Source organism: Passer montanus, unplaced genomic scaffold (assembly GCF_014805655.1).
Source record: "Passer montanus isolate IOZ18808 unplaced genomic scaffold, ASM1480565v1 scaffold116, whole genome shotgun sequence".
In the NCBI taxonomy this organism is placed as follows: domain Eukaryota; kingdom Metazoa; phylum Chordata; class Aves; order Passeriformes; family Passeridae; genus Passer; species Passer montanus.
Genome location: NW_024358278.1, coordinates 353,004 through 376,806, shown reverse-complemented (window position 1 = coordinate 376,806; position 23,803 = coordinate 353,004). Strand labels below are relative to the sequence as shown.

The following is a 23,803-nucleotide window of genomic DNA, read 5'->3' as shown; positions in this document are numbered from 1 at the left end:
TGGACTGAGACCACAAAGGGAATATTTTATTACTTATAACACTTCATTCAGCTAAATCCACATAGCAGTACACAGAAAGTCTTCAGAAAAGTGCAAATTCTCACTCTGTATTTGTAATACACCCTAGTTTTACAGAACAGACATCAGGCAAACAGGAGTACAGATCCAGAACCCCCCAAGATTCCAGGCAAGGGGAATGATGCAGCTTGAGATACTTCAGTCACCTGTACAAAGCCATTCTTGAGCAGAGGGAATCAAGCTGGACTGTAACCACCATGTGTCACCATGCAAGGAGCCCCCTCTTAGTTGGGGAGAGGACAAAAAGGGGGAGGGAAGACAAACCAAAGTGATAACAGTATCAGTTTTAAAATTAGAGACCATCCAGGTGCTTCTTGAGGCAGCACACACATCCCAAGTGACAGACCCCGTGGCTCCTCTGTTGGCTTCCACCGGTGTCACACAAACACTTCTGCAAGGACAGGGGAGCTGGAACCCCCAATAACCCTCAGGAGCCTGGCAGGGAGGGCACACAAAGTGCTGCTGAGCCACACAGGGATGTGGGCATGCAGGCACCCGGCCACCAGAGCCTGGAGTCAGCTCACAAAGTGAGCCCAGGGCACACAAAGTGAGCTCAGGGCACACAAAGTGCTATCTGAGCCACTCCAGAGTCAGAAAGCTCCTGCCCCAGGCCCACAGACACAGCTTCACCAGAGATTAAAGCTGTCACAGCCAGGGGACCAACCCCAGCCCTCTGGATTGCACCAAACACTCACCACACTGGCTGTATGACCACAGCTTCAGCCACTTTGACAAGGCGTGTTTTACCTGGAAGCACCTCGGAAACAACATCCACAGCGTCCTTTGATCCATAACCTGCTCTCTGCTCGGGTCAGAAAAGCCTTTGTTCTTATCTGAGAAGTGGGAAAGAACAGCTGACTACTCAAGGAAGGCTGTGCACAAGCCAAGTGAACTCGACCACGATGCATTACAAAGTTACAGGGCAAGGAAACGAGAATTCCAGTCCTTCACAGTAACAGAAGTAAGGGATGCAAGATCAGAGGGAGGAGATAAAGGAGTTCCACAAATGGAACAGTATAAATATATCAAACAGTTCCAATACAGTAGGAAAACAACAGTAGCAGCAGTTTCAAAACAGCAAATAGTTATTATACCCTGAAAGTACATTCAACACGTTGTGCCTGCTGCTGTCCTCCCAAAAGCATCACTACAGCTACAGCTCCCTGCCAGACCTGTCCATGGGGAAAATCCCAGACACAGAACACCCCACAGCTGGGTTTCCTTCTTTAATTAAGGATAGACTATGAACAGTTACCAGCTTCTAACAACGCTTATTTGAAAACATTCTCAGTTTCTAGCACTTGCCTACTGACACAAAGCAGATCTCTGGGAAGCTGCAGATTCCTGCTCTTTGTAGGAGCACAGCCATCACTCACAAGACGTGACTGCTACAATAACACACAGCTGGGCTCACCACACACACACAATGCTTTTTACAGTGTTTCTTCAGAATTATGTCCCAAGTCACTTGTTCTCTTCACTGCCTGGAGAACAAAACCCTCAACGCCTCAGGGTTTACTCTGCTGCCAATGGAAGGAATGGCAGGAGCTCCTTCCAGTTCAGTGCAGTGGGGATGCAGATCTGCACCCTTTCTTGGAGGGCTGAAGGCAAAGCAGCAGTCAGAAATGCCTTCCCAGCCCTACCCAGCATGGACAACAACAAAAGCATCCTCTGAGTGTATCTGGGTTTGCCTCTTTTCCCCACCATGTCAGTCAAATGTACAATCAAGGTACAAACAACCCAAGCTCTTGGCATGAGATACATTTCACTCACTGGCAGAACAATTTGGAGATACTTTCTCTTAAAATAAGAAAATAAATAAATAGCAGTGACAGGTCAGAACTTGTGCAACACAGACCTTCTCTAGCACATGTACATTCATAGACACTGAAATACTTCTCCATGGACATAGTGCAAAGCTGCTGGCAGCAGGAAACCCCCAAACCTCAGGGCTCTCTGAAGCCATGGAGAGGCAACACACACAAACCCACCCTGGGCCATCCTGTGGCATCCAGCTGCGAGGGCACCATCAGAGGAGGATGAATTTGGAGAGGCAACAATAGTGGCAGAACAACAGCTTGAACTCCAGGGCACCTTAGGCTCTTCTCCCATCATCTCTACACAGACAAAACCCAGCAGTGAACTGCTGCTGCTTCTCTTTACTTGCTGCCAGTGACAGCAGGGAGCCTCCAGAACCAGCTCCCCTGTGCCAAAACAGGGCCTTTATTACCCAAAATCCAACATAATAACCACAAGGAGGACTTGAGGATTGGTTTGGGTGGCTTTTTTGGAAAATGTGATTACAAGTCCCACTTGTTACTTGAGCAAAGGGAGAAAAACAAATGAGAGAAGCTGTTAAAGACTTACCCTTAAAGAATAATAGTATTTTCAAAGTGCTATTCTAACAAATTACCTGACAGGACATGACAAAAAAAATTGAAGCAATCACAATTTAGTAACTGTGTCAGTCTCATCTTCACTTTCTTTCTTGATTTGTTTTGTTGGCTTTTTTTTATACACAGACAATATAAATACAGGCCAGCATAAACCAGAAAGTCACTGACTAGCATTTAAATCAAGTAATGAATACAGAAAAGCAAGGAAGCTTAAGACCCTTAAGAGATGTGGAACAAAAAGTAGCTACAGAGCCTGTGGCAGTCCGAAGCGGCAATTTACCAAGGAATGACCAAGTTCCTGCTGCTTTGGAAGCCTTGGAAAGGCACCAGGCAATTCCAAGCCCAAGCTGCAGCTGTTGCCACTATTGTTTCACTGCCAATTATTTTAAGACATACAGAGGAAAGCTACAATGCCCAAGAACACCTTTACCAACAGAAGAACTATTAAGCAGCTGGAAAATGTCAACCATTTGCCTACACAAGAAATGCTGAGCTCGGCTCTGATGCTTTGGGAAGTGCAGACCTGTATGGAAGGTCTCAGAGCTGCAGGGAAGAAGCAGCCTTTGTTGTCAGTTTGGAGTGAGCACTCCTTTAAAACTTTAAAACCTTTCACACACAAAAAAGGAGGTGTTTTAGGTACCTGAACTGAGTTTAAGACAAGATGTAGCAGCTAAGCTCAGCTGCCTCAAAGGTACTCTGGCAGTTCATTTGCATTGGTATGGGTTAATTAAACTTTTGGTCAAAAGGACTGAAAACTGCAACAATAAATCCTACCCTTTCCTCTGACCTCCTCTCCTTATCCCAATTTGGTGAAAAGCCTGACAAAAGAAAGCTTCTTCTGTACAGAACAAGAATGCAGCTGTTTCAAACACACACACACACAGATGAGACTGGTTCTGCTCCTGGGTCCTTGGTTCCACGCCGTGCCTCCTCCAGCCGGGCCCTACGCGGAGCGCCAGGTCAGCCCGTTCTTGGCAGGCTCCAGGAAATTCCCAATCAGAGCCTCGATCAGCTTCTGCAGCTCCTCTTCCAGCACGCTTCTGTCACTGCAGGAAAGAGCAGGCCCAGGTCAGAGGTCTGGGAAACGCCCGAACACAAATAAATAACCAGCAGGACCCGATGGGGATGGACTTGCTCTGCTGTGCTTCCCACCCCTCCAGGTGCAGGGACTCCTGCTGTAACAAGCTCCCTTTCAGCAGGATTATCATGGAATCACAGAATGCCTTGGGCTGGAAGGGACTTCAAAAGATGGTGCCCAGAGCCCTCTAGCGGCCTTTTTCTCCTGTAATTAAATTAACGTCAATTAATACTGCTATAATCAGGTTGCCCAGAGCAGCCCCACCCCTGGGAGTGTCCAAGGCCAGGCTGGAGCAAGCTGGGATGGTGGAAGGTGTTCCTGCCCACGGCAGAGGGGAGAAACAAGATGGTCTTTAAGGTGCCTTCCAACACGAACCATTCCATGATTCCATAATCATGAAGAGGTTTCTGTGGTGCCAGCACACCCTGGATTTCCCCTCCACTTTTAAAGTGGCTCAGCCCAGGTGAATGACATCTGGTTCTTCTCCCTCAGCTTGGGACAACAGCAGATTCCCGAAGGCAGTGGGAGCCCACCCGGCTGCAGACACGCTCAGCAGCAGCAGCACAGCCTCAGGAGGGAGGGGACAGCCTGGATGTGACACTCTGTCCCGCTGGCAAGGTGAGGGCTGGTCACAGGCGGGGCGCTGCTCTCACAGAGCTCTCCTGGCCTAAACCACTCTGTGATTCTGTCACCTGAGCGCTGTTTAGCTGGGTTTGTCAGGGAAGGCTGCTGCAGCAGAGGCCCAGAGCCCCCGGGAGTGCTGCGGGGCAGCAGCAGGGCCGTGGGCACTGACCTGTGCCCGGGCAGCGCGCACATCTCGGCGTAGTACTTGATCTTGGGCTCGGTGCCGCTCGTGCGCAGCGTGGCCACGCAGCCGTTCTGGAAGGTGAACGTGATCATCTGGCTGCTCTTGCTCACCGGCAGCACCTGCAAAACAGCAGCAGCCCCTCACAGCCACGGGAGCTGCAGCTGGGAGCTCAGGAGCTGCAGCAGCACCGGGCTCAGCGAGGGAGCAGCGGTCAGCGTGTCACAGTAACCACCACGTTCCCCACCTGCCTCTTTGGTTTCTGCAGCCCTCCTGCTCTGCTCAGACACTCAAACTCACCGACTTCAGGCTCAGCTGGCTGCTGTCGTAGCCCGTGGTGATGTCCCTGACGTGCAGGATGTTGTAGGCCCCGCAGCACTTGGGGTACGACTGGGGGCCCTCGAAGTTCCGCAGCCTCTCAAATATCCTTTTGATAGTGGCAGGGTCATAGCACAGGAAGTAGGAAGTCTTGGATATGTGATACCCGTACCTGCAGGCAGATTGATGTTGTCATTGTAAGATTCAGAGGGTTTTGGCTCATTTGGTACCCAGAAGATCTCAGTACAGGGCTTAATTCTGACCAAAACCACCCTTGTTTTACTGCTGGGATTGCAACCCTAGCCATTCCTTCCTGCTGTTACACACCCCTTCTGGCAGGGGGAAGCCATTCCCTGTGTCCTGTCCCAAATCCCTCTCCAGCCCTCCTGGAGCCCCTGGTGATACCTGCTGTGATGGGCTCTAATCCATCCTACATCAAAAAACCCACCATGAGAACGCATCTGAGGGACACAAACAAATATTTAAATAAACATTCCTCAGATGATTCCCAGCTCTAAAACAGCAGAGTAGAACATTCTAACGAAAACCACCACTTACATTTCATAAATGTCAATGAGTTTCTGTGCCAGGGTCAGGCCCTGGGCCTGCAGGAAAGTTGCCATTTCTGCAATGACCACAGCTGCACTCACTCCATCCTTATCCAGCACTGATGTGCCACACATGAAGCCTAGGAAGAAAAAAGGGATGGTGGAAAAAAAACCTGACAGATTATCACACTGATTTCCCTGACGAAGCTCTAACCTTTGATCCTGGAAAGGAAAATTGGCCAGTACCTGGAGGCTGCTTTATTGCTGCATGTGCAGCAGAACTCTAATGAACTTGGGGTTATAGGGCTGCAAAGATAAGCAAACACCAGAATCAGCAAGCCAGATACCATTTATTGTGGGAGTTGGCAAGTCAGTTTGATGAGAGCAAAATATCCATGCTATTAACTAGGATAAAAATTAAGTACTTGTTCTGTGTGTTTCATTTCACAGTCCCTCCTAGTCACATTCCCCCCTCAGCTCTCAACAGCTTAAAGGGATACCAGCACTCATACCAATGGACTCCTCAAATGCAAAGAGAACTTCTTTTCCGTTGTCTAGGAGATTTTTTACTCTGCTTCCAATCCATTTAAAACCAGGGAGTGTTTCCTAAAAAAGGGGGAAAAAAATGAGTGCTTAAAGTACTTATTTTGAATTTAGTTTCAATTCAAAGTATAGCCACTGTTCCCTTCACTTCAGATTAAAAGAAAAAAAAACAACCCAAAACACCAACCAAAGAAAAATTATAACAATGTATTTTGAATTTTAGGGTCAATGGGAAAGACTGCTGCAGAGTCAAAACTCTAAAGCATGTTTTCCTGAGTTTTTAAAAATTATTTCCTTAAATTTAAATCTAATTAATTGACAAGCAGAATAGGGACACTAAAGAAGCATCAGACAAGTCATATCTTCAGTTTTATGAGGAGTCCAAGGCAAAGAGCCACTGGAAAGGATTTTCCTAGTGGATACTCAACTAGGACACGAGTACCAGGCCAAGGAAAAAGTGTGTCAGGGGCTGTGGTGCTCACATCACATCAGATCGTCTGTGCTGCTCATCAGATGAGACACAGTTACTGAGGAGGAAAAGCTACAGAAACATAAAAGCAACACTTTCAGCTGCTGGGAGGGGAGAGCACTGTTCTGGGGGGTTTTATATAAATCATGCAAAAGCAGTCAAAGCTTAGAAACAGCTTTTCTTGGAGAGAAGGAAGTTACAAATAAAAAGGAGGGGGAGCTTTTAGGGAAGGCCAAGAGGTTGTGTAAATTCCTAGCTTCTCTTTTTTTGCACTCAAGTATGTGCTTTTTCAATTAAAAAAAACCAAAACAAAAACAGTACTTGGAGAGAGAACCAAATCCACTACACGGAACTGATGCTGACTCTGATTAAGCTTATCTGGCCAGTCACTCAAAATAGTTTTCACAGTTCCTTTCAATTTTAAATTCCTCATTTTTTGGGAAAATATTTATTCCTATTGCACATGGATTTAATTAAGACACGTATAAATGAGGCCTGGCCCTTTGTATGTTTGTGCTACGATTTCAGGCACTCACCTCTCCTCTGGCTAACATCCAACAGAAATCAGATTTAATTTGGGTGCAGGAATTAAGCTGTCAGTCTGGGGGGGGGGGCATCCCCAGTTTCTTTTTGAGCAAGTTCTTACCAAAGCTGCATATTAAAGACCTGAACACAGGAGCTCCTCTGCCTGAAGTAAACCCCAATTCAAAACCCACTGGCACAGGCACATGGAGGGCAATTGTGAAACCTCCAAGTGCTCCCTAAAAACCCACCAACACTCAGTGAGCAGGGCAGGCTGCACAAATCCCCTTCTCCCACACAGAAGGGTTTCAGATAGCAGGAATACCTTGGCTGTGGTTATCTGCAATTCAGGTGTTCATTTGTGTCCCTGTGACTGAGCTTTGCCCAGCTGATCTGCCAGTCCCAGAACTCTGAGGAGACTGAAATCAGGCTTGTGTGGTGAAAGAACATTCTCTGCAAGCTGGAATCCCTCGGAACTCCCAGCCAGGAGCCTGGAAGTCCCCTGCCCACTTTTCACCCCGTGGGGTCACCAGCAGGGCTCAGATGGAGACAGCACCACAACCCACACTCACCTCAAAGTGAAATCCCTCTTTAAGTGCAATTGCCCTCAAGATCTTGGAGGAGACCGTGGTTGCCAGCATGTAAACATTGCCCACGTCAGCACCCTGGGAGCGGCTCTCCTTCCAGCAGGAAAACATCCACCAGCCAAACAGGGCTGCCAGCTCATTGCCCGTGAACACCTTCCAGCAGCCACTGCGGGGAGAGGGGCAAGGTGAGGGGCTCTGCAGGAACTGTGCACCCCGAGAGGCAAGGCCAGGGCAGGGGAGAGGAATTCTGCAGTCACCGAGAGGAATTCCGCCGTCACTGAACGCGGGATGTGGGCACAGCACTGAGAAGCTGCTCTAGGCAAAGCCACCCTACTGACAGACTCCACACCTATCACACCTCGGGATGTACAAGCCCAGAGCCCACAGGCACCCCCAGGGTCTCTCTGGCACAGCTTGGATGGCAGCAGGAGGGCAGTCTAGAATTGATCCACACAGAGCAGTCTAGGCAACCTGAACACTGCAGTCAGGCAGGGCCTGCCCAGTTTTTACTTACACAACCATCAGAACTGGGGCCTGTCAGTGGGAGAAAAATAACTTCATTTCAATATGAACAAGCAGGGGAAAATAAAGGATTAAAATTAAAAATAACAAGACAAACAAAAAACCCGACTCCTCCGAAAAAGCCCATGACAACCACCAAGGAAGGTTTGCCTGACATAAGTGAGAACATAGCAGACAAAATGATTTTGCTGTCTTCAGTAACCACTCAGTTTTCAGCAGAGCTTTCTTTGGCCATTTACTATTACACCAGTAAGTATTTAATCTACTCTCTGCTGGGTGAATTGATTTAAAATGCATTTGGAGCAGTACCAAAGGATAAAACTAGAAGGAAAAACATCCATCTACCTAAGGAGAAGAGTGTATTGAAGGCCTGTGCCTGGCAAGCCTTTGGGGACATGCTGTGACTCTCAGCACCCTTTCTGCAGGAGGACACAAGAAAGGGTCCCACCACTCACCTTTCCTGCTGTTCTGCCACTGCCAGCCGATCTGCATCTGGATCAGTGGCCACCACCACTCTGGCACCTTCTTTCTCTGCAAGCCTCAGTGACAGCTCCTGGTGGGAGAGGAGGAGGCAAAAACACCAAAGCGTAAGAGGAAACGAACCCACAGCCTTCCTACTTACACCTAACACCCAGAGAAAGAAAACCCCCCATGGGCTTCCCACTGTGCCAACAGAGCTCAAAGCAGGTTCTCCCTCTTCTCTCCCTCAGTTTGTTTTTCCCCACGGAAATCAGATGAATTAGAAACCAAGATACCAGCACAGATTCTCCTTCTTCAGGATTGGGGCACTTGACAGTGGAGAAGTCAGGGTCTGGATCCTTCTGCTCTGGAACGGGGATGGGGGGCTGGAAGCCAAAGGCTTTGAAAGCCAGCTGCACGTAGTCGTGGCCAACGCCGTGGAAAGAGGTGTGCACAAACTTCAAACTGCTCTGCACGTTCAGCTCCCTGGGGAGGAAACACAGCTTCAGCACCACCTCAGTCTCCAACCAGACCACTTTCATGACGGAAAGCAAAGTAAACTGCAACTCCTCTGTGTACTGTTCTGCTGATCCCTGCATTAATTTCAAAGGATTCAATAAAAGTGCTTATTTTGCACTAGAAATCGCTGGGTTAAAGCTGCTTCTCCTGGAAAATGAAGTATTTACCTTCCTCTGAAACAGATCAAAGTCTCCCAAGAATAAACTGTTGGTTTCTACATCAAACTCAAGCTCTTCCACCACCTTAAAATGTTATTCCAGCTCTGCTCCATGCCATCCTTCTTTCATTCTCATCCTCTGCCCCACCTAACCTTTAGGCTGAATCTACTTTATGCATGTGCACCTCGCTTTTACTCTGAATTTCTGCATTTCATTCAGAACTCTCAGAGCATATTCACTTGCATTAAATGGTTTCCACCGGGATGTTTCACAGCAGCTTAATTCCCAAAGGCAGCTGCTTTATTCTCAACTAAATGGTTTAACCCTAAGGACGGTGACAATTTGAATTTAATGACACCTCAGGGAACACAGGGAAGTCTGTCTGTAGTCAGTTTTTGCCACATGCAACCCACAGCTCACTCAAAAACATAACTCAGGTACCTTTTGCTTTACACAATACCTATGATAGCAGATCTTGGTCAGGTCCTCCATGTAGCTGTCACAAATTTTCTTCAGGGGATCCTGTCGGAGGGGACTGGTGTCCACCAGATTTTCATTCCAAGAGCCATTCCATGGCTCAACACACTCTTCTATACATTTTATGATTTCCTTATCGTGAGGAGAGGTGATCTGTGCTCCATTTTCCCAATAAACCTGGGGTAAGATGAAGGAAACCAAGACACAGTTTATTTATGAAGATGATCAACCTGACAAACTCTTTTAGCTAAAGGATTCCACCCACCTTGTGCCTAAGCCACACAGAGAAGCCAGCACCTGACTGGCTTGATTCTCAAGACATTTGGAGTCAGCCAGCAGGAACCTCTGAGCTCACAACTGATAAATGGAGCTAGCACAGCCTCTTTTCCCAAAGCTGGTGTTGAACTATCACAGCTGAGTTATCAGCATGTGAGAAACCAAAAGCAGGCACTTGTATCTGGGAGTGCAGTGCAAACTGCAACAGTGGGAAAGCATCACCTTCCCCAAGGCTGGCATTGCTCTGGAAAAAGGAACACAGCCTGCTTTGGAGCCCAGAGCAAAGCAGATAAGCAGTGTGCCAAGGTCCTTGTTTTTCCACAGCTAATCTGTCAGCTGGAAACACCCTCTAGAGTGGAAACTCCATATCCAACCTCAGCCATAATAAAGCCTTTGTTTAAGGTTTAGAGGCCAGTTTTCCCACACTCTGCTGCCAGCAGCAGGCTGAGCTCACAGTGCAGACTCTGCTCAGATCCTCTGCCTCTGCTTTCTCACCTCTGGCCTTGGTAACTCTGCCCAAAGCCTTCAGGAGCTGCTGAAATCCACATGGGAAATTGTGAAAGGTGAAACACGGCTCTTGGGAAAGACTAGGAAACACACCAGGGCCCTGGCAAAAGTAAACCAGGAAACACACCAGGGTCCTCACAAAAATAAACCAGGAAACACACCAGGGCCCTGGCAGAAGGAAACTGCTCTTCACTTTTGTAAACTGATGATATATTTGTAAACTTCTGATATGTTTCTATCAGAAGACACAAACTTAAAATTGCTTCTTGACAAATGAAGCACCTGGGAAATTCATGTGGTTTCTTTTCTTGCTCATTGCTCCAGCTCAGCAGAAAAAAAGGCTGGTGAAGAACCTCTGACTTGTTCCAGGGAAGGCAGGAGCAGTTCAATCACCCCCAAGAGCTCTCTCTGCCTTCCCTCACATCACCATCACTCACTGACCTGCCACAGGGCTTCTAGAATGTTCAGCTAAAGTTGAGAGTTTAGTTCAGCTTCTTATAGAGCTGAGGAAGGCAATGCTCAGTTAAAACACTGCACTTGCTATTGTGGATGCTTTTATTGTCCCAGGCTTCCCAAGTGAAGCCACCCCCCCCTCCACCTCCAGTGCCCAGAAAACCAGGGCAAAAAACCAATGCTACTGTGTTTTATTAATCCACTCCTCAACCATCCCCATCCTCAGCACAGTCCCCTTCTGTGTGCGTGAATTCACCTCAGCTCTGGCCAAGTTTTAAAGTGAGTTTTAAGCCTCAGAAGTGAACACTCAGATTGCTGGTGTACTTCTTCATCTGCTGATTAGACTCTATGGAATGTCAGTGCAGATCCATGCTCAGGACACACAAACTGATATGCCCTTATCACAGACGAGTGTGCCAGGCTGCAGAAGGATGAATTATTTCACATAGCTCACCCTCCTCATGGACACACACAAAAAGGGGAGCCCTGGCACAGGCTGCCCCACCCCAGAGGGCTGCAGAGCCAGGCTGGACGGGGCTCGGGGCAGCCTGGGCTGGGGCAGGTGTCCCTGGAGGGTCCAGGCTCACCTTGTAGCCGTTGTCCTCCTTGCGGTTGTGGGAGGCCGTGATCATCACCCCGGCCACGGCCCCGAGCTGCTGCACGGCGTAGGGCTGCAAGAACAGAGACAGAGCTCAGCCTGACACCCTGCCACAGCACCCCGGGGTGCCCCCAGCCCCTCTGCCAACCCCACACGTGAGCACCCTGCAGCCAGCAGCAGGCTGGCTCTAACTCCGCTCCATAAAAACATTGTCATTCAAAAATGCAACCCGTAACTGGCCAGCTGACAGCCTGCACACAGATTACAGGAGCCCTTGGAAACAGAACAAGGGCATTCACACAAAGGCTCGCTGGAACACAAACCCCAGGTTTCTGCAGGCATTCCAGTCCTCCCCTCAAACCCAGAGCCACAGAACACACGGCACGCTGGAAGAGCTCATGGAACATAAGCAAGGATCTAAAGCCATGCAAGGAAAAGCTGCTGTGACCAGAAGAGCCTGCTTTTGAGGTATTAAAAGCAGAGGCACTGAGGAATTTGGTGGCACCCTTGTTACAGCCTCCTTGAGGAGCCCAGTGTACCAAGCAGCCTCTATTTTCCTGTTAAATAACAGAATTTAAGAGAACTGCTAGCTCTCTTCAGTAAATTCAAATACTCCTGTAACTGTGTGGTGCAACAGCAGGACAAGAAGGTGACTCACCACAAAGGGAGTAGGGACATAGGTGGAGAAGAGGTACACAAGCACATCTTTTGCCAGCAGGACTGCTGCAGTGAGCTTTGCAAGCCTACCAACAGGAAAAAGAAAATATTCAGTCAGCCCAGCTCCCCAGGGCAGCCCAACAGCCAGATGGAATGCCTGCCACCTCCAGGCACTTGTTTCTTAGGGCACTCCACTGCTTTTTGGCTCATGCTTGGAGTGGTATCCTAGAGATTACACAGTCAGGGTCAGAGCTCTCAGGCTGCAGGATCTGAGGCAGCACTTTCAGCTGCAGCCTGGGCAGTGCGAAGCACTGCACCCCTCACTTAAACAAAGCAGATATCCCACACACAGACACAGAACACCCATCCTCTGCTCAAGGACAGAACCAGCTTCCCAGAGAGCCAGAGGCACCAGATGTGTGCAAGAGCAGGCTTGGGAAAGGATTGGGTGTCCCACACAGAGCTCGTGTGCCAGCCCTGCCCAGCAGCTCACACCATGCCCAGGAAGCAGAGCTACTCCTAAAAACATTCCTGCAAAGCAGCACCCCTCATTCCAGAATGTTTAGGAACAGTGCCCATAGTTCTAAATCTCACTTTATTGTAAATTTGCCCTTTCAAGCACCAGGGAAGCTCACTCTCTTCCAGGTAACTGATACCAAACTCCTTCTGCACAGCTCAGGAGATACAGGGAATCTCAGAGGCAAAACAGAGGAGATAAGAAACAGTGTAAGCTCACCTTGCTCCCACAGACAGACATTGGTACTGACTTCCTTCTCCCCATCACCAGCAATGTCTCACTGCCCCAGAATTTCCCTCAGCACCTACCAAAATCACCTGAAACCACCTGGCAGGGTCTGAGAGCTCAGCTCGGAGCTGAAGCTGCTGAAATTCTGCTTGGCTCACACCAGCCCAGTGACAGGACACAGCTGGGTGACCTGCCATCCCCCAGGCCCTGCTGCCCACACTGGAAAGCACTCTTTTGGGGCAGTTCAGCTGCATTTCAGCTCTGCAGGATCCCAGGGGCAGGAGAAACATGCAGTGAGGAACTGAGGGGCTGCGTGGACGAGTGAAACACCTGTGTGGCCATCCAGGCTGAGCCCCAGGCTCTGGGGGGCTGAAAAGGAACATCACCCTTGCACCTCCCCACTTTCAGACTGTGCTAACCCACAGTCTGGGGAAAATGGGCCACACACATCCCAGGGGAGAGGACAGACTCACTGCATTCTCTATGGCACCAGGGACTTCTTCATCCCTGAATCATTAAATACCACTGAATTTAAAAGGAAAAAGAACTGTTAGTTACAACAATAACTGCAATAATTAACTCCCCCACACCAAAACACTGATTAGCTACTGGGTTGGCTTTTTTTGCACAGCATGCCATTACCCACGTGGGTTTTTCTCCCCAGTGGCAAGGGATTAAGAGTCCTTAGAGAAATTAGGAAGCAGTTTCCTCTCCTCTCCTTGCAAAGAGCAGTTTGCCATTGCTGGAAGCCCACATTTTAAGGTAAAATCCCCTCAAACTGAAAGCACAGCAGGCTGCAGGTGGAATTGCCCTTCCCCAAGCAAGCTTAAACCAGGTGTGAAATACCAGAGCACGACAGGGTAAAAAGTGCATTAATATTCAGTGTTTCCAGCTGGATGTTCATACTCTGAATTCACCTTCATGTTCAAATTTGTCTCCAGGCACACTAATGTTCTTGTGCATTTAATCTTGCAAGCAGCCTTGCACTCCTGGGCTGGCAAACAAAGGATTTAGTCCCAGCCTCTCCTCATTACTGTTCCAGTGGACTAAGGGAGAGGAAAGTGTGCCCAGCTCATCCCAAAGAAAAAGAGCAAGTGCTGACAGGACAGAAAGCATTTACAGCCACAATTTCATTTCTAGTCTTGCAGATGTAATCAATACTCATACTTCTTACTGCTGCAGTTGCTGGTGACCTGACCTCGTGTGTCATATCCAACAACAAAGCCTCTCTGCTTAAAGTCTGAAAAGTTCCTCTCCAGGTACTTGTAGATCCCCTGGAGAAAACAAAATAAAAAAAAAAGGAGAAAAGGAGAATTAGCTGGAGTGCAGCACACACAAAGGATGGATAATGTCAGTAGGCAAAATACAGCTCACACACATCAGTAACAATAGCCACAAGAGCAGCAGTGGTTTTCCCCCAGTGGTCACTGAAAGAAAGCAAGTAACCAGAGAAACTGTTGTGGGAAATAAAAGTGAGTAGGACAACAACAAGCCCTCAAGAAACAAACCCTCATTTTCAATCCATACTGTGTTCCATTTATTCAAATCTTCTCAAGACCAAATTGAGAAAAACTCATCTGTTGCCAGTGGAAGTTCCCAGAGCACCATGACCTGCAGAGGCACCACGCTGATCCCACAAATGCTGCCTCTGTCAGAGGCACAAGCTGCCCCTTGATGGGAGTGGGGTGTTCTCTACCAGAGTTAAACAGATTTTTCCCCCAGCCAGTACTTGGTGCAATCCTTCAGAATGTTTTTATCTGGGTTTCTGAAAGCCAGCCTGCCTCCCGCCCTGGAATTCAGCCAAGGTCCATTCTCTTAAAACGCTGTGGTCCTTCAGAATCCCAGATTGTCAAGGCTGGGAAAGGCACTGCAAGGATGAGCTCCAAAGCATGATCAGGTTTACATAGAGAGGGATATATTTACTTTTAAAATAAATAGAACTCTGTGGACAGTGGCAGGTCTGGAGGCTGTGATCACCTGCACACTGAACCCAAAACACTCAAAGTGTTCACCCTGAACTTCCACTCACAGCTGCAAGGAGAGGAGAGAGCATTGGGGAAAACTCTTCAAGTTGACTTGAACAACATCTAAAGACATGAACAGCACATTTCTTACAGCAGACCCCTTATTTGGGCTAAGATTCTGTGTGAAGGAAACAGCAACGTCTTCCCTTTCTGCTTTGGAGCAGTTTGCTCAAAATCAGCTCAGCCACAGACTCCACAGCTGAAGTTAACTCAGTCCTTTGGGACCTGCCTGCTATCCAAACACGGTTATGAAAGCTGCAGGAAATAAAAGTAAATCAATAAATGCCAGTGAGGAAGTGAATGCAGGGCCTCTGCTGCCCAAACCCTCTGCCTGAGCTCACACCAATCTTCTCCCAGGTGCCCAAGGGCAGTCAGGAATTCCAGCACCTCTGGGGTTAACTCCTCTCTTGGAAAAGTTTCTCAGTTTAAAGAATTTCTATTTCCCCTTAACAAGACTCAGGTTTTGATAGTGTCCCTAATTACTTCTGCCGTTAAACTTCCACCACTTCTAAAGGAGGCACAAGTGCATCTCGTGGTGATAATTAATGGCTCATTAGCAGGTGTCAGCACTCAGATCTGAGCCAAAACTCTCCTCAGGTGACTGAAGTATCACAATTGCCTCTCTCACTGCGTGGTTCAGGTGATTTCCTGATGCAAAATCCATGGAAGAGAAGGAGTCCACATCTACAGCATGCCCAGTCCCCAATGCTCAAGTTCAAAAGAGAAGTGAGGGAACGGCAATGGCATCAAGGAAAAGACAAAGATTTTTGGTTGATGAATCCAGAGAGGTAGGAACAGCTTTAAAAAGCCCAGCATTTACATTTTTCATCTTTTAGCTTTGCTTTTTAAGCAGCAGGAACCTCCTTGATGCAAAGCTGGCTGGTTTTGTCACTGTGGAGATCAGTGACAGCTTCCTTTCCCACTAATAAAAGCACCTGGACATCAAGGCAGGACAAAAGCCAGGGAATCAGGGCTTTACATGGAGTTTATGGACCTGCCATTTTCAGCAGCTGCTGAATATTCTGTACCTTCCTGGGCCTGACTTTGCATAATAATATAATATAATCAAATCAAGTGAAGATCAAATGAAAACAAAAAAACCTCAGCTCGAATGAAGAACAGAGAACACATGTGCAACTCCACTACAGCTTATTTTAACTGCAGGAAGTTAAATTCATTACACCCCAGTCTGCTATTCGAGTGGCCAATTATTCCTGTCCCAGGCAAGGGCAAACCCCGAGCCAGGGCTGCCCATGCTCACACCAGGACTGCTCCTGCCCTCAGCCTTGAAAGAGCCCAAACACAGCTGGAACCCGCAGCAGTTTCTGCAGTAAACTGCAGCAGAAAGTTCCAATGCACTGCCCAGAGGCTGCTCCCCAGCCTGACACAACTCCAATAAACAACTAAAAATAGCAGTGAGCAGAGGCACACAGCCCTGCTGGAACTCCCAAAAACCAGCAATGCCCATGAAACTCAGCCTGCCAGCACGTTCCCTGCCCAGCAAAGGGAAGCTCTCCCTCTGTGCCAGGAGCGTGGCTGAGCACAAAGGGAGCAGGCAGCAGCCAGCACCCCAAACCCCTCAGCAGGGAAATCAGCCCAAAAGCCTCCTCTGCTGCCAGGGACACGGGGCTTTCCAGAGCAGCTCGGCTGCTTTCAGCCATCCCAGCAGAACACTGATTTTAAACCCCTTTTATCCATCTGCTCCCTGCATCCAGAGTCCAGCTGGACCTGCTGGTGCCACTGCAGCCTTTGTGGCAGGGCAGGCTGGCACACCTGGAGCAGGAGGGCACAAGGGAAGGAAGCACCACACCAGGATGTGCCCAGCCTGCATTTTTGTTAGAGCCACATTTTTGTTAGAGCCAAGGAAACATTGCAGAGTAAAACTGCCAGAGAGAGGCTGGGTTTGAAACCAACATTTCACCACAAAGCCTCCATAAACAGCACTGGAATTTGGCCTCTCCACGAGAGCGTGGGCTCCAGTCGTACAGCTCAGACAACAGAATGTCAAACAGCTTTGGGAGCCCCAGCTGTTCCAAGTTTTAAGCACTTCCCTCCACGCTAGGCCAGCAGAAGGCATTATTTCAGTCACGTGTCCTGAGGGAGGTTACAGCATCAGCAAAGAGAAACCAGCTGGAAAGTTTAGGTGCACAGCACTAAATGACAGGTTTAACCAGGCCCTGCTAAACCTTGTCATAAAACACCTTTGATCATACTTTTTATAGAAATGGAGTGTATCTGTCAAGATAGGTAAAATTCAGTAGTCTTGTCATAACAAACATTTTATTGGTTTCCCAAGCACAAGTCTTCCAAATATACCAGGCCATTCTATTTTCAACCAGTCAAGGCTAGAGATGGGCACAAATAAACTGTTTATGTAAATTACATAAACATACATTACTCAATCCATATATGCCCACAACTTGTGCTGAAAAGAAAAGGTTTGTTGAGTTGGGGCTTTGCTTCTTTCGTTTGGGTTATTTTTGCTGCTTTGTTTTTGAAACTCTACAAGTATTTATACATTATACTCCAAGTACAAGTTCTTAGGGCAGCTGGTAAGAGCCCCAGCTCCAGGGCTGGGCAGCAGACTGACCACTGGCCAAATCCCAGCCCAGCCCAAGCTCTCCACACCACCCCATCCGCTCTGAGCACTGAGCCCTCTGTGCTTGCCCCCGGCTGCTGCCTCCCAGCCCGGGGCTCCCAGCTGACCCCAGCGGGGCAGGGGCTGCCCCGAGGGTGCCCAGCTCCTCACCTGGGTGGACTGGATGACGGTGAGGTCGTTGATGTAGCAGAAGCCTGCTCCCATGGCCGAGCGCAGCCCGGCCGTGCCGAAGCTGAGCCGGCAGCACAGGCGCTGGCGCAGCTCGCCGTGCTTCCCGTCCTGCAGCAGGCTCTCGATCTGCTCCTTCGTCTTCTGGTTCTGCAGAAACACCAGGGGCTCCCGTCAGCGCTGGCGACCAGCAGCTCAACTGTGCATGCTGGGCAGTTCTAGGCAATTCCTAGGGCAAATCCCTCTTACCCTATAAAATGTGTGTGCATCAGCCTCCACTGTACTCACTTCTCACATTATTCCCATGTTATCAATATTAACAAAGGATTCAAGAGCTCTTGCTGCCACTGATGTGACTGTCTGGTCAGCAGGACATCTCCCAGCCCCTCGGTGTGAGGAGCAGGGAGTTTGGAACAGGTTTTCCCAAGGCAGAGAGCACAATTCCATTCCCGATCTTCGCCCCCAGAGGACAGACAGAAATCCAAACCTCAAAACAGCACTTCCTTCCTCCCCACCCACAGGAAACAGGCACAGAGAAACCATGGGAATCCCAGGATGGTTTGGGCTGGAAGGGACCTTGCAGACCAGCCCATTCCAGGGGCAGGGACACCCTGCCCTGGAGCAGGCTCCGAAGCCCCCAGGGTGGGCAGGATGCTGTGCAGCAGGCTGGGCTCCCACCCACACTGCTCCCCCAAACCCACAGCCCTGCACACCTCTGCTGCTGGCTCCTCAGCTGTCCAGCCCCCACTGAACTCATCTGGCCACCACGCAGCTCAGCCTGCCTGCTGGCAGCCAGCTGGGCAGGGCACTTCCCAGATCCACACACGGCACAGACAGGGCGAGCTCACAGCTGGGAGAGCAGACTGCAGAGGGGCAGAACTGCTCTGGGGCACAAGGGCTCCTCCTGAGCACTGCAGGGTCACAAGGAAAGGTCAGGAAAGGCAGATGGCATCTGCAGGGCAGGGGTGAAGCTCCCCTGACATTTAAAGCAGGGGTCAGGCAGCTCCAGCAGCACTGGGAACACTCTCCAGACAGGCAGGGGGGTGGCAAAGTGCTGGGGAAAGCACAAGGACATGAGCTGTGCACACTCACTGGGAGGAAAAATAATCCATAAAATGCATTGAAAAATCTGAAATTATTCCTGCAGCTTGACAGCTGAACACTAGACATGGGAATTTCAAATAACTATTTATTTCTTATTTTTACATCTGTGTGCTCTAGAATAAAAGGCAAGCCATTATTGTCCAGGCTCCTGGCTGGCCTGGCAAGCAAAGGCATTGCTCACTACACAGCTAAACACAGGCCTAAAAGAAACCACAACAATGGGGCACAATAGATATGAAACTGCAAAAGTGAAAGTCTCTCTTTCAGCTGTTCACAGGCAGCCAACCAGAAAACAAATGACTGATGTGAAAAGAGTAAGGCAGGAGCATTGAAAACCTCATTTCACACTAGGCCAGTGCATGGCTTGGCTTCAAAATGCAGTTATTAAATTACACAGCATCCTCTACAGCTTTTTAGGGCACACTGCACTGCTCCCCTGCAAAAACAGAAATGACACATTCCATGGTTTATGGAGCTTTGCAAAACTGAGGCAACGCTCCAGCAACAGCACAGACATTTCTTTTAAAAATAGATTAACAAGCACTTGTGACTGAAGCTACTTCACTAATTTCCTAGGGAATAAAAATCCCAGCCTGGCACACCTTTACTCCTTCCCAGTTCCTTTATCCCAGCCTGGCACACCTTTACTCCTTCCCAGTTCCTTTATCCCAGCCTGGCACACCTTTACTCCTTCCCAGTTCCTTTATCCCAGCCTGGCACACCTTTACTCCTTCCCAGTTCCTTTATCCCAGCCTGGCACACCTTTACTCCTTCCAGCTGCCCTTTTCCCCCAGGCTGGAGTGTCACACCCTATGTCCCAGCTGAGCTCTTGCAACACCCAGCCTGGCCCTGAGCACCACCTGCCCCCTGGCCTGGGAATTCCACAGCTCTGCTGGCACTTAACCCCACTGCAAACCCCAAAATCCCCAAACAGGGGCTCTGCTGGTTTGCTTGGCAGCTGTGAAATCGGCTCACACAGCTGAAGGGCTCAGGGGGGCTTCTGTGATGGCTCCTCTTCCCGGGGGCAAAAAAAGAAAAGTTCCTTAGAGATTTTAGACCAAACCCACACTTCAAAAACCACACCATCAGCACCAAAATTTCTGAGAGAACTCCTGGCATCAGTTTATTTGATCACCCTCCTCAAACACTAGGAATACTTCAGCTTCATGATACACGTGTAAATAAATACATGGCACCTCCCTAACAGACATATATATGTACACAATAAATCTAGGCTACCCAATATAGATGTGTATCTAATAAATAAATTATACCAACCCAGTATAAACGTGTAGATAATAACTAAATGATACCGACCCAATATAAATGTGTATCTAACAATTAAAAGATACCAACCCAATGCAAATGTGTATCTAATAACTAAATGATACTGACCTAATACAAATGTGTATCCAATAAATGATACTGACCCAATATAAATTCGTCTATAGTAAATAAATTATATTGACCCAATATAAATGTATATATAGTAACTGAATATTATATATAACTAAATGAAATACGATATAATACATATCATATACAATATTATTATATAGAATAACTAAATGATACTGACCCAATATAAATGTGTACCTAATAATTAAATGACACTGACCTAATATAAATTTATATATAAGTAAATTATGCCAACCCAATATAAATGTGTATAAGATAACCACACGATACCAACCCAATATACATGTGTATAACTACACGATACCGACCCAGTACAAATGTACATAGAATAAATAAATTATAGCAGCCCAATCTATGGAGTGACACCTCCCTGTGGAGCACACAGCTGCAGGTGTCCAGCCCAGCCTACAGGGGCCAGGGCAGGGCCACAATCAGGAGGCAGCAGCTCCCCCTGGAAGGGGCTCCGGGTGTCCAGCGGCAGCAGGAGGTGGCAGATAAGGGGACAGCGGCCCTGGGAGAGGCTGCTGCTGCCCGGGCACACCCAGGGCAGGGCTGTGCCCGCTGTCTGGCAGGGTGAGCTGCCCTTGCCACAGGGAATCCCTGCTCCTCGCCCCTGCGGCTGCCCCAGGAGCCCGGGGCTGTCCCCGTGCCCTCCCCAGCTCCCAGGGCTGCAATTCCCAGATGGAATCTGCGGTGGCATCCCCGATTTCCCAGCCATGGACACAGGGGAAGGGAGAAGGAGCAGAGCCCAGGCCATGCCCTCAAGGAGCTGTCCCCAGGACAGGATCCTGTCCCCAGGACCCCCATGGATCAGGGCTTGGCAGAGCCCTCCCTGCAGAGATTCCCACTCCTGGTCACAAAAAAAGGGAAATACAGCACTGAGGACACAGACAGACAGGCTGCTGCGTGGGTGACAGACTGGACGCTCCTCTGTGATCACATAAACACCAGGAAAAAAGTGCTGAAATTATTCTCCCTCTGAAATTATCACATTATATATACATTAAACAACTATTTCTAAGAAGTCACTGCCAGAATCGGGGCTCTGGGGTCACAGCCTGCAGGAGACTCTGCAACACATTCCTGAAAGGTCTGAAGTATTATGAGGAAAAAGAAAAAAATATATCTTCTCTGCCAAACTTGCACTGCACAGTCACCTGCCGAGGCAGAATCACGCTTTTTGTGCTCATCAGGGTTCAAGGTTTGGAACAAGTGGAGAAGGAAAGACAGGGGCATTAACTGGGTATTTCTTATGGCTCTTTCACACCCAATCATGTTAATCGCCTGTACTTACCACCAGAGTTAGGTTTCAGAGCTAATACCCTGTCAAAATAATTTACTACTCGCAGCAATTTTTTGTTTGTTTTGCACACTCTGTGCATGTGCAGCTGAAGGAAGGGGGAAAGCCTCAGGCTGGTTTGAGCATCAATTATTTTTTCTGAGGCCTTACTTTTCCTGATGTTAATCTTAAAAATCCACTTAAAAGTCTTAATAAGCAAAAACATTGCAAGGCAAATGGCTGGAGCAAGTCACTGGTCTCAAACCACCAGGTCCATTTCCTCTTGGAAAGCATCTCAAAAGCCACAGAAGCTGGAAGAAGACCAAAACCAGTGTACCAGCAAGGAGGAACCCTCCTCGGTGCAGCTGAGACAGTGACACCAAGGGAGGATGTGTGAGGGGGACCTGCTCCAGCAGCCCCTGGGTGACGAGAGTCAGGGAGAGGGTGGAAGGGAATTGAACTGAAGGGATAAAAACGAGCAGTTGGTGACGTGCTTCCCCAGGGAGCGCTGCTCAAGAGCTCTGCCTGCTGAGCCCCAGCACCCAAACCTCAGAGCACACAGAGCACCCCTCTGGTCATTAATTACAGCCAGCAGCTCCCAATTAAGCGGGAGGACAGCAGCCTCCCACAGCCGGGAAGGGAGTGCATAGATTTTTCCTTTATCAGAGGCACCAAAAACCCCTGCAGCTCTGGAGGCTGGGCTGGGAAGGGGGCAAGCCTGGCAGGCAGCAAAGGTTTCCTTCCCAGGAAAACAGCCTTAACCTGCACGTTTCCCTCCCAGTGGAAGCCCTGACTCCACACATTTTTAGGGAAGGCAAAACAAGCTGTTAAAAACAACAGAAGCCTTCCACCACACTAACAAGAGGTTATTAAAATAAACTATGGAGCGGGGCTCTACCCGGGTTATCAAACGTGTTATCAGGAATGCCATTTCCTCCCTGCCCTCCTTCCCTGCCCAGGCATTTCCAGGGCAGCAGCCCCAGGGGTGCAGGAGGTGCAGATGGCACCGGGATTGCTGCAGAGCTGGGAGAAGACACATTCCCAGGCAGGAGGGAGCTCCATCAGGGGCTCTCCCGCTTGGATCCCGGCAGGAGGAGCTGAGGAGGAAGCAGAACCAGCACACCGGCTGTCGTGGTGGTAAAAATAAAGGCAAAGGAGGTTCAGGAGGGAGAAACAGAAGAAATGAAGGAAAAGCAGCCCAAACCCCCTCTGCTAGCTTGCCCTCCCCCATGGCCAAGGTGTTTTTTAAAGCACAGGCCACGATGGGTGGAGAAAGCAGCCGCAAAAAAAACCTCAAAAAACCCAAAGTAACCCTTTAAACGACAGGACAGGCAAAACACCCCCCAGTACCACACTGTTACCGTGGGCTTGGGTGGTTTAATGCGAACTAACCCAGCCTGCAACGCTCCTGACACCGCCTCGGGGCTGCAGGAAAAGGGGAATGCCGGAACCTGGCTGTGCCTTTCCTGGGGAGGGATTAAATCGGGCAGCTCGGGAAAACACACTCCTGCTGCATTTAAACCATTTAACGAGGGGCTGAGCCAGCCCCAGCCCGAGGGGGAGCTCCAGGGGCCGGGAGGGCTCCCATCCATCCATCCATCCATCCATCCATCCATCCATCCATCCATCCATCCATCCATCCCCAGGTGAGCACCGGGATGGCTCCATCCATCCATCCATCCATCCATCCATGCCCAGGTGAGGACTGGGATGGCTCCATCCATCCATCGCCATCCCTGCCCAGGTGAGCACCATCCATCCACGCCCGGGTGAGTGCTGGGCAGTGCTCCAGGTGCCAGGACACCATCCATCCATCCATCCCTATCCCTATCCCTATCCCTATCCCTATCCCTATCCCTATCCCTATCCCTGCCCGGGTGAGCACCGGGACAGCCCCTCCCCGCCCCCGGTGCCCGTTCCGGAGCCGGGGCAGCCCCGGACCAGCGGGGCCGCTCCGCCGCTCGCCCACCTTGTCCCAGCTGAGCCACTGCCACACCGCCTTGTCCAGCTGCGCGTCCCCGGTGCTGCGGGACACCAGCACGTTGGAGTTCACGTCCCCGCCGGCGCCGCCGTCGCCCATGGTGGCGGGCGGGAGGAAGAGGAGGATGAGGACGGAGAAGGCGCCGCTCCTTCACTCGGCCGCGCCCGGGGGAGGCCGAGGGGCGGCCGGGGCTCGGCGGGGCCGGGCTCGATCCGCGCCCGGCGCTGCCAGCGGCGATTAACGGGGAGCGACCGCCCCCGCCGCGCGGCACCACGGGAAATGCAGTCCCCGCGCCGCGGCGGGCGGCGCAGGGCGCAGGGCGCGGGAACTACAACTCCCGGCGGCCTCAGGGAGCCGCACGGGGCGCGGGGGCCGCGGGTTCGCGTCCCGCCTCCGCCGCCACGCCAAAACAATGTCCCGAAAATGTCCCGAAAATGTCCCCTGCTCCCAGCCGCCGGCACTGCCCGCTCCCAGGGAGGGCTGCAGCCCTGCCCGGAACCCGGCAGCGCCCCTC

General features: G+C 49.8%; 1 protein-coding gene across 3 annotated transcripts; it reads right to left on the bottom strand.

The window, feature by feature from the left end:
- PGM2L1 (phosphoglucomutase 2 like 1) lies at window positions 1–23,540 on the bottom strand. 3 transcript variants are annotated; one of them, XM_039696978.1, is made up of 14 exons: window positions 23,278–23,540; window positions 17,489–17,656; window positions 13,883–13,989; window positions 11,972–12,056; window positions 11,303–11,386; window positions 9,463–9,656; window positions 8,622–8,811; window positions 8,322–8,419; window positions 7,330–7,510; window positions 5,736–5,829; window positions 5,234–5,363; window positions 4,658–4,847; window positions 4,346–4,479; window positions 1–3,520 (listed from the first exon to the last, which is right to left on the bottom strand). In XM_039696978.1, exons 1-14 carry the CDS (start codon window positions 23,386–23,388, stop codon window positions 3,418–3,420), a joined length of 1,869 nt encoding a protein of 622 aa, XP_039552912.1. In that variant the 5' UTR covers window positions 23,389–23,540; the 3' UTR covers window positions 1–3,417. The 3 variants fall into 3 exon arrangements, with proteins under 3 accessions (XP_039552912.1, XP_039552914.1, XP_039552913.1); XM_039696980.1 differs by lacking the exon at window positions 23,278–23,540 and adding an exon at window positions 18,220–18,354; XM_039696979.1 differs by lacking the exon at window positions 17,489–17,656.
- Between the last annotated feature and the right edge of the window lie 263 nt (window positions 23,541–23,803).